This window comes from Nansenia antarctica (genome assembly GCF_963989245.1).
Source record: "Nansenia antarctica genome assembly, chromosome: 10".
Classification (NCBI taxonomy): domain Eukaryota; kingdom Metazoa; phylum Chordata; class Actinopteri; order Argentiniformes; family Microstomatidae; genus Nansenia; species Nansenia antarctica.
The window spans coordinates 17,387,834-17,397,613 of NC_137680.1; the positions used below are offsets into that span (position 1 = coordinate 17,387,834).

The 9,780-nt window shown below is 42.8% G+C and overlaps 1 protein-coding gene across 1 annotated transcript in view; it reads right to left on the bottom strand.

Annotated features, from left to right (window-relative positions):
- Window positions 1–807: 807 nt before the first annotated feature.
- Window positions 808–9,780, bottom strand: part of LOC308166705 (matrilin-2-like) — a gene marked incomplete at both ends in the record, with an annotated part of 10,222 nt that continues 1,249 nt past the window's right edge. Inside the window, 12 exons of the mRNA XM_080541030.1 lie at window positions 808–944; window positions 3,511–3,663; window positions 3,948–4,358; window positions 4,550–4,672; window positions 5,401–5,523; window positions 5,675–5,797; window positions 6,151–6,273; window positions 6,405–6,527; window positions 6,878–7,000; window positions 7,123–7,245; window positions 7,959–8,081; window positions 9,763–9,780. The exon at window positions 9,763–9,780 is cut by the window's right edge and continues 105 nt beyond it. Coding sequence (XP_080397156.1) covers window positions 808–944; window positions 3,511–3,663; window positions 3,948–4,358; window positions 4,550–4,672; window positions 5,401–5,523; window positions 5,675–5,797; window positions 6,151–6,273; window positions 6,405–6,527; window positions 6,878–7,000; window positions 7,123–7,245; window positions 7,959–8,081; window positions 9,763–9,780 — 1,703 coding nt within the window. The remainder of the gene's footprint in view (window positions 945–3,510; window positions 3,664–3,947; window positions 4,359–4,549; window positions 4,673–5,400; window positions 5,524–5,674; window positions 5,798–6,150; window positions 6,274–6,404; window positions 6,528–6,877; window positions 7,001–7,122; window positions 7,246–7,958; window positions 8,082–9,762) is intronic.

The following is a 9,780-nucleotide window of genomic DNA, read 5'->3' on the forward strand; positions in this document are numbered from 1 at the left end:
ACAGCGTGTGTTGTACAGCTCTTCCAGAGAGGGGAGGGGGGCGCCGGTGATCTTCTGTGCTGCAAGAAGTATGCCTGATCTACTTTCCTCTTAATGTAAAAAATAATAATACAACTGCCAATACAACTGCCAATACAATTTATATTATTCACCATCATCAGTCCATTTTATAATATGACCATGTACAATGTAATTGTATAAGAGAGACCAACACATTGTACAGAATTATTTGCGCACAAGGTTTTTTCCAACATTGTAATTTAATATGCTCCCAGGGAAATAAATCATGAGAAAATAATTACTAATTCAAAGCTTTTTATTTAAAGTACAAAGTGTTTTTAATTTTTGACTAGTCATTATACTATGTTATAACAGTTATGTTATCATTTATGAATTGCAATTATCTGACAGATAAAACTTCTGTTTTGATACCTATTCTCAAGGTAGCAAAGATATATCTCTGACCCTACTCCAGGACCAGTCCATAGCCACATGCAAAAATGCATGGAGTTGGAGAATATAAATAGCTGTTACAGTAGAAAATATAGCATAAGTCTCAGTGTCACTTGTTGAAATAGCTGAAAGATTTCAATTGAACCGTAGTCACTCTGTTGCACTGCAAGCTAGAGGAGGAACTGTTGAGAGCAGATGGAAAACAATGTGTCCTTCATTTGTGTCCCAGACTGTTCTCAAGGGTCTCCAGTCTCTTCGTAACAACATCTAGTATTCACATATTAAGGAAGATCTGTGATTCAAATAAAGCAAGCATTTTCTTTACAATCAAACAATGTCATGAAGTATATACAATTATACAGAGGCTGTACAAAATACACAATGCCAATAAAGGATATTATTCTGGGTCAGTTTCATCAGTTGTTCATTAACCTGCCTCTGGAACAGCAGTACGTTCTCACACCTACACATTTCTTCACCAGTGGGCTGCTCTGTTGGAACAGAATGCACTGTGTTAGGAATATACAGATAAAGAGTGCAATACAATCATTTCACACAGCCTGCCTCATATCAACCATATTGACTGGGATGACCATTGTACACCATCACAACCCCAGCAGGTGGCAGAGATGTACAGCTTTTCTAGAGTGGAATGCTCAACTTACAAAACTATCCGGCAGGATGCAGTGTTTTACATTGAGCAGATGCGCAGTCAAAAGATCTATACATTTTATCTTATTGTATTACCACTCCATTAGAGCAAGTATTTAGCTTTATACATCTCACTCAAATAAAAAAATTCACTTCGATTCTCAATCAGAAAATCACTTAAAACATTTTGTATGTGTGATATGGAAAAACAGATGTAGACCTTTGGCATTTTCCCATGAAGAAGAACATCCCCTCACCACATCACTAAAAGCACTTACCGGTACATCAAGAAACATTTGCTGACCGACAGTGCATGATCAACAAGAAAGAATATAAATCTTCAACGCCTAGATGTACAAACAGTTTAAAGAATTGTGCTGCATGTGTATTTTTTAGGACATGAACTTCATGACAAACCAGATTGTTTATAACGGTTTCTATTGAAAGCTTTTATTTGACTTTAAACTTTTATTAGTATTTAGACAATTAATTAAAGGTGTGTATTGTGCAGGAAAAGTATAGGAAATGAATTCACATTATTTGACTAGGAAGGATAGTATACTGTATAGTGTTGGTTTAAAACCTTCACGGATAAGGTGGGTTTGCATTGTTGAACAGATCTGGGAATGGAATATACTTCTTACATTCATCGACTTCCAAAAAGCATTTGACAGTCTGGACCGAGAAACCTTTTGGAAGATGATGGCACACTATTGCATAGCGATGAAGTTCAACCATCACTCAACAGCTATACCTATCATCTTGCAACGTAATACACAATGGAGACCTCACAGACAGCTTCACATAAACACAGGAGTTCTACAGTTGTGCCTGTTGTCCTCCTTCCTTCCCCAGTTGACTTGAAACCACAATGGAAAAACAATAATAATAGTGGACACTCTGGTCCCAACTAGAGGATCTAGACTTCTGTGGGGAACATGGCGCGTTCTAGCCTGCAGAGGGAGCTAGACTGCCGTGGAGGGGAATGATGGGCTGATTACGGACAGGTGTCAGTGATCAGACTCATTATGATGGGCTGATTACGGACAGGTGTCAGTGATCAGACTCATTGTTCCACTGGTCTATTTAACCTGTGTGTGTTTGTTCCCTCGGGAGAGGAGTAGGGCAGGAAGTACCTGCCGCACGGAGACACGGAGAGACCGAGAGAGAGAGAGACGCGGCGAGGACGCACGAGACCCCGAAAGGGGGTGAGGTGCAGGGAGCCGGACGGACGGAGCGGGTCCCGAAAGGGAGGACTAGCGGGGCGAGAGCGAGGGCTCAGCCAGGAGCGGAATATCGGGGCGAGAGCGAGGGCTCTGCCAGCAGCGGACGGAGCGGGTCCCGAAAGGGAGGACTAGCGGGGCGAGAGCGAGGGCTCAGCCAGGAGCGGAATATCGGGGCGAGAGCGAGGGCTCTGCCAGCAGCGGACGGAGCGGGTCCCGAAAGGGAGGACTAGCGGGGCGGGAGCGAGGGCTCTGCCGGGAGCGGAATAGCGGGGCGGGAGCGAGGGCTCCGCCGGACGGAGCGGGTCCCGAAAGGGAGAGACAGCGGGAGTGGGAAAAAGACTCGCTCAGCACGTCAGTGACGGTGCTGAGCTGTGCTGAACTAAATAAAGACCAATTCTGTACCATTCCTCTGTGTCAACCTCCCTCTGTGCCTAGAAACTGCTACAACTTCACTGATGACAAAGTCCTGATATCACACACACACACACACACACACACACACACACACACACACACACACACTTACAACAACAGATGCTTGAAAAAACTCAAAACTGACTACCACTGCAGCTACCATGGGACTCAACATCAACAAGTCAAAATTCAAGGTGATGCCCATCAACCAATTCACACAGACAACACCATAAACCAGGACGGAGATGTACAAGAGGAAGTGGACACATTCACTTACCTGGGAAGTGTCATCAGGAAAGACACACAAACAAGAATAGGAAAAGCAAGAACCAAGAAATGAACCATGCATCTTCAACTCCAACATATGCCTATGAAACATCCTGAGACAAACATCATAAGAAACAAAGAACTCTGGGAAATTACACAACAATAACCAATCAAAATAAAACACAGGAAATGGGGCTGGATTCGGCACAGCTTAAGGAAAACACCAAACACGACCAGACAGGGTCTGGAACCCAAAGGGAACAAGAAAACCAGGAAGACCCAGGAACAGTTGGAGAAGGTATGTGGAGGCAGAATTAAAAGAAGATGAAACATACCAGAAATCATGCACAAACCCGAACCGAGGGAGGAAAACATGCACAAAAAAAGGAAAACATGCACAAATCCCGAACCCGATGGAGGAAGGTTGTGAATGACCCATGCTCCCCAAAGAGCAAAAGCAAAAGCAAAAAAATAAAAAAATAAAAGGAGCTCGTGGTACCTTTACATATCCGTGACTTCAATTTGTCTGTTATTTCTCCCATGTGGCTAAAATCTTCTGCATAGTACACATGCTTAGAGTCTGGCTCTGAAGCAATTTCTCTGAGCTCCTCTTCAATTGCTTTTCCAACACCAAGTGCATATAAAGTAATACCTGAGGATAGTGAAGCAACAAGGATCAGTAGAACGTGGAGAAGTGACTTATAGTCAGACAGGTTTCACCTGTGTTGTGATGCTGTCATTACTCTAGTAAGATGCATAGTAATAGAATAATAAATGAAATTTGCTAATTTTCCATGCAACATTTTTATGCAATATCACACCTGTGTGGTAACACCAATTACCCAAATAATAAGAACAACTGCATGCACAGGAGTAAACTATTCAAGAAGCACTCCAACCACACAGTGAATACAGGCTAACAGGAAGGACCGGTACCAGCTTCTTTTGCCTTTGCTGCCCATTTGGAGACGTCATCCTGGGACCGTCCATCAGTGAACACTATGCTCACACGTGGTGTGTTGGACCTGGCGCCTTCCTTGGCAGAGAAGCTTTTCTCAAACATGTGGCGCAACGCAGATCCAGTCATGGAGCCTCGACCCATGTACTTCATGGCTGTCACAGCTTTCTTGATGTCCTGGGATGTGGTGAACTTGCCTAAGGTGAACTCTGTCTGGACCTTGGTGGAGTACTGCAGCAGTCCTACATGTGTACCCTTACGGGACACATCCAGAGAGTCCACAATGCCATTCACAAACGTCTTCACCAGCTCAAAGTTGGCCGTGCCCAGACTCTTGGAGCCATCAATCACAAACACCAGATCCATCACTCCATCCCCACACTCAGGCTCTGTCACAGACGCACAGTGTTATACACAACGGAGCTTCAAGGCAGCCTACACCGATAAAACAGCAGCACCCAGCACCACATGTATACTAATCACTTCAGGAAGTATGGTTCAAACAAATCAATTGAAAGGTAACAGAGCAGAAGATTCTGTATATTTCTGCATAAATGGAGAGTGACTTAAGGAGACTAACTTTTGCAGCTCTTGCCATCCTCTGCCAGTGTGTATCCCTCAAAACACTTGCAGATGTAGGAGTCAATGGTGCTTATACACTGATGTTCACAGCCATGGAGAACTCTCTTGCAGAGGTCCAGACCTGGGGTTGGTGAACAGGCACATTGTAAAGGGTTTAGGTTCATCACACAGGAACTTCATAGATGTTTTATTTGTATCATTTAATGTCCGACATTTATAAATCAGTTTATGAATGTTATATGAGGTGGTTAAACCATTCTGCTGAGGATATGGATTCATTTCACAATAATGGAGTAACATTATGGATGACGGTGCAGGTCAACTTTAAATAATAATAAAAACATTGTATTCTCAGCAACAAATCTAACTTGAATATAGAATGAAATGATTCCAATGACTTTAAAGATAATAGAAAATACACTGTCATGATTTTACTCTATGTAAAAAGTGGTCATGTGTACAAATACCCTATCTACCTAATCTACTGCCTCTATCCTCCTTTCATGGTGCATATTACTACAGCATATTCCTCTTAATCCAATAAAAAAAACAGGGTCTGGAGTGAGTATATTAGGATTAACGATGACCTCACTCTCATCTCATTTAAAATTATGTAACATACCGTAAATACCGGGATGGAAAAATACTGTTGCAGATGCATTCTAGAATATGCAGTTACAGCAGGTTGATATTTGAACACAGTCTACTTACAGTAGTTACATAATCATTACAGGCTCCAATTTAACACGTTTTAACTTTCATTTATCATGTTAAATTACAGCTGTATAAATCCAGAGGGCCAAATATAAATAACATAGCTGATAAAATATTGTTGAAGTGGGGACTTACTTTTACAGGTTTTACCATCAGGGTTGAGAGTGTAACCTATTTGACATGTACACACAAAGGAGTCTTCAGTGTTCACACACTCATGCTCACACCCATGGTAACCAAGAGCGCAGACGTCACCTTCTGCAGTGGGTAAAGGTTGTCAGACCAGGTTGCTAAGGTTAATGAGCAAAGGCTAGTTGGTTCTAGGTAAAATGTTGTTTATAGTATATGAAAATAAATAATTATATTAGGTGAGTATACTGTACACCAGTAAGAGGCAGGTGAGACTTACTTCTGCAGGTTTTACCATCAGGGTTGAGAGTGTAGCGTGAATGACATTCACACACAAAGGAGTCTTCAGTGTTCACACACACATGCTCACACCCATGGGAACCAAGACTGCAGATGTCACTTTCTGCAGTGGGTAAAGGTTGTCAGAGCAGGTTGCTATGTTGTTGTTTTTTCCAAGTTTTTTTTTCTGAGTGGGGCAGTCCCACTCATATTTTTAATTGATAGAGATAGTGAAGATAGACAGGAAAGTAAGAAGGAAGAGGGTATGTCAGCAGGGTATGGGCTGGATTCGAACCCATGCTGACTTGGGCATATGTGCGCACTGTAGACCACGGTGCTAGACCACTGGACCACCCCAGGTTGCTAAGGTTAGTGAGCAAAGGCTAGTAGGTTCTAGGTAAAAGGTTGTTTAAATTATATTAAAATAACTAATTATATTAGGTGAGTATACACCAGTAAGAGGCAGGTGAGACTTACTTCTGCAGGTTTTACCATCAGGGTTGAGAGTGTAGCCTGAATGACATTCACACACAAAGGAGTCTTCAGTGTTCACACACACATGCTCACACCCATGGGAACCAAGACTGCAGATGTCACTTTCTGCAATGGGTAAAGGTTGTCAGACCATGTTGCTATGTTCACTATCTCTGTGGGTTGTTTAAAGTATATGAAAATGAATAATTATATTAGGTGAGTATACTGCACACCAGTAAGAGGCATGTGAGACTTACTTCTGCAGGTTTTACCATCAGGGTTGAGAGTGTAGCCTGAATGACATTCGCACACAAAGGAGTCTTCAGTGTTCACACACACATGCTCACACCCATGGGAACCAAGACTGCAGATGTCACTTTCTGCAGTGGGTAAAGGTTGTCAGAACAGGTTGCTATGTTGTTGTTGTTAAAGTATTTTTTTCTGAGTGGGGCAGTCCCACTCATATTTTTCATTGATATAGATAGTGAAGATAGACAGGAAAGTAAGAAGGAGAGGGTATGTCAGCAGGGCATGGGCTGGATTCGAACCCATGCAGACTTGGGCATATGTGCGCACTGTAGACCACGGTGCTAGACCACTGGACCACCCCAGGTTGCTAAAGTTAGTGAGCAAAGGCTAGTTGGTTCTAGGTAAAAGGTTGTTTAAATTATATTAAAATAACTAATTATATTAGGTGAGTATACACCAGTAAGAGGCAGGTGAGACTTACTTCTGCAGGTTTTACCATCAGGGTTGAGAGTGTAGCCTGAATGACATTCACACACAAAGGAGTCTTCAGTGTTCACACACACATGCTCACACCCATGGGAACCAAGACTGCAGATGTCACTTTCTGCAATGGGTAAAGGTTGTCAGACCATGTTGCTATGTTCACTATCTCTGTGGGTTGTTTAAAGTATATGAAAATGAATAATTACATTAGGTGAGTATACGTAAGAGGCATGTGAGACTTACTTCTGCAGGTTTTACCATCAGGGTTGAGAGTGTAGCCTGAATGACATTCACACACAAAGGAGTCTTCAGTGTTCACACACTCATGCTCACACCCATGGGAACCGAGGGCACAGTGGTCAATATCTGAGAAGCATTCATCAAAAAGCAAGTAGAGAGAGAAAGAGAGAGAGGGAGAGTAGGGAAGAAAGGGACAAAGCATACTAATGTCCCTTCAAGATCATAACACCTATGTGCCTGTATTCAGATCCAACAGATAGACAATGACTCAGCACAGGCTACAAAATATGCATCCTCTAGGACTGCCTTCCCCTCGATACTGCCAAATGTAACACCTCCTTCTGGTGTGTCTATACTGTCTGTACCCAGTCTCTTAGAATTGCTGAGTGGTGAGTAGGAGGACATGAAGGAGATGTTGTATCAGCACCTGACATGGATTTTCAACACGTCTATACCTCTACCACAAAACCAAGTCCAAGTTTCACCACTCAGCACCCTATAAAGGGACGAGACTCAGACTCTCTGACTGAGAAATAGATGTCATATTTACTCATCAGCCAACGGGAGATTTTTGGTTGGGGCCTACTCAACTTAGACAGAAATACAGACTTCACTGGGTCAGAAATTCTGGTAAAAAAAAGTGGAACTTGACAGATATTTTATGAGCAATAATGACTGATATATGAGCAGTTATGTTTGGTTTATTCATCGAGTTAGAGATCTTTAAAACAGGATTTAGATGGATTTAGATGGGAGGTTGAGTTCGCTATTGGGTTTGCTGTTGTTTGCGGTTTGGATATTGCTGTTGATAACTGACATCCAGAGAGTGATGAACTTACGACTGCAGGTCTTGCCATCCAGGTTGAGGACATAGCCTGTCTTGCATCTACAGGTGTAGGACTCTGGGGTGCTCATACAGTCATGCTGACAGCCGTGGTCGCCCAGGTCACAGAAATCAATTCCTGAGGAACAGAACATAAGACAATACAGTATGTGGAAAAAAAGGAACAGAGTGTGCTAGATAAGGACTGTACAGGGGCTAGTTCTAGTGTCAGTAGGGTCTGAAGGTAAATAACAAAACATACAACAGAATGTATGAAAGATGGATGAGGTAGATAATGGCTTTTATTTACTGTACACAAGCACAAGCACAAGCAGAAGCAGAGCACAGGAGCACAAAGGGGGGGGGGGGGTTATGCTGCGATAGTTATGGATGCTCAAGGATAGCTGTGGATTTAGGTAGTTGGTGGTTGTCTGGAGGAGAAACAAAAGGGAAACAATTAATACACAAGACCAGTGTGACAAGCAGTGCTACGGACTAAAGGACTAAACGTGGTAAACAAGAATAAACAGAATAAAGGAAGACCTGGGCCCAGTTGTTCAAAACTTTTCATCTGGATCCGGATGATCCCCATTACTTTTTGCTATCCAGGATCAGATCAGCTGGCTGATTTCCCCTATACGACTTAAAATCAGTCTGATAAATCCGATCCTGGATAGCAAAAAATAATCATTCTGATAATCTGGATCATTCTGATCCAGATTAAACGTTTTGAACAACTGGGCCCAGGTGATGACCTTAAAAGGATTGAATATTACCACAAGATACATACAATTGGGTTAACATTTGGGTTTACACAACAAAAACACACTTACTTTACATGCCATGCCACGCACAACACATAGGAACAGGAACAAGCCGGCCCGTGTGCACACCAACGCACCATACTGACTAACTGACTTGGAAAGAGAAAACTGACAGATTATGAAGGAGAGGGAAGGAGAGGGAAGGAGAGGGAAGGAGAGAGCTAACGAGGGATGTGAGGACAGGTGTGTTGTGTCGTCAGGAGAAGGGTGTGGCCAGAGGTCATTAAGGAGTGCAGGAGTGGAAGGGTGAGCCCATCATTCACAACTGTATATGTAATATTATAATTGTTATGTTGCCTGCAAACCAGGTTACCCTTCGGGCTATACAAATGTAACTGAACGGACGATGAATAATCACTTTTTATATTCAATTTGGTCCGTTGTCCTCACTCAGCACTTTTTTATGAGTAATCCCCAGGTTGTGATATCCATACCCAGGCTTCAAACTTTCTTCAAACGTGTATACACTAGAGAGGTGAGCTGAGTGAAATATGCAGAACTTGCTGTGGTCCAGAGGTATCAAAAAGTCACTTCTTGTTATGATTTGTTGGTATTCTGGACACCCTGGATGCCCTCCCCCATATTTGAACAGCTGGTGAGAGAACTCAAAAAGCACACTGCGGCCAGGAGATCTCCCCCACTTTACTCTCAACTTCTGTAGCATGTCCAAACGTGGGTGGACCTGGCACACATACAGACCCAATACTGTATTTCAATTGAATGGGTCTGGAGGATTCATTCATCCAGGTACTTCCCAAAGAAGTGATTGTGTGACACTTTTACAGCATGGAGCATGGTTACATCAGCAAGCCCATGGACTCAGGGCAATTCAGGGCAATGCAATTCAAGCAAATCTCCATGCATTGGGCTCATTGAGAGAGAGAGAGAGAGAGAGAGAGAGAGAGAGAGAGAGAGAGAGAGAGAGAGAGAGAGAGAGAGAGAGAGAGAGAAAGAGAGAGAGAGGGAGCAATAGAGTGAGTGAGGGAGGCTACTCACTTCGACATGTCTTCAGGT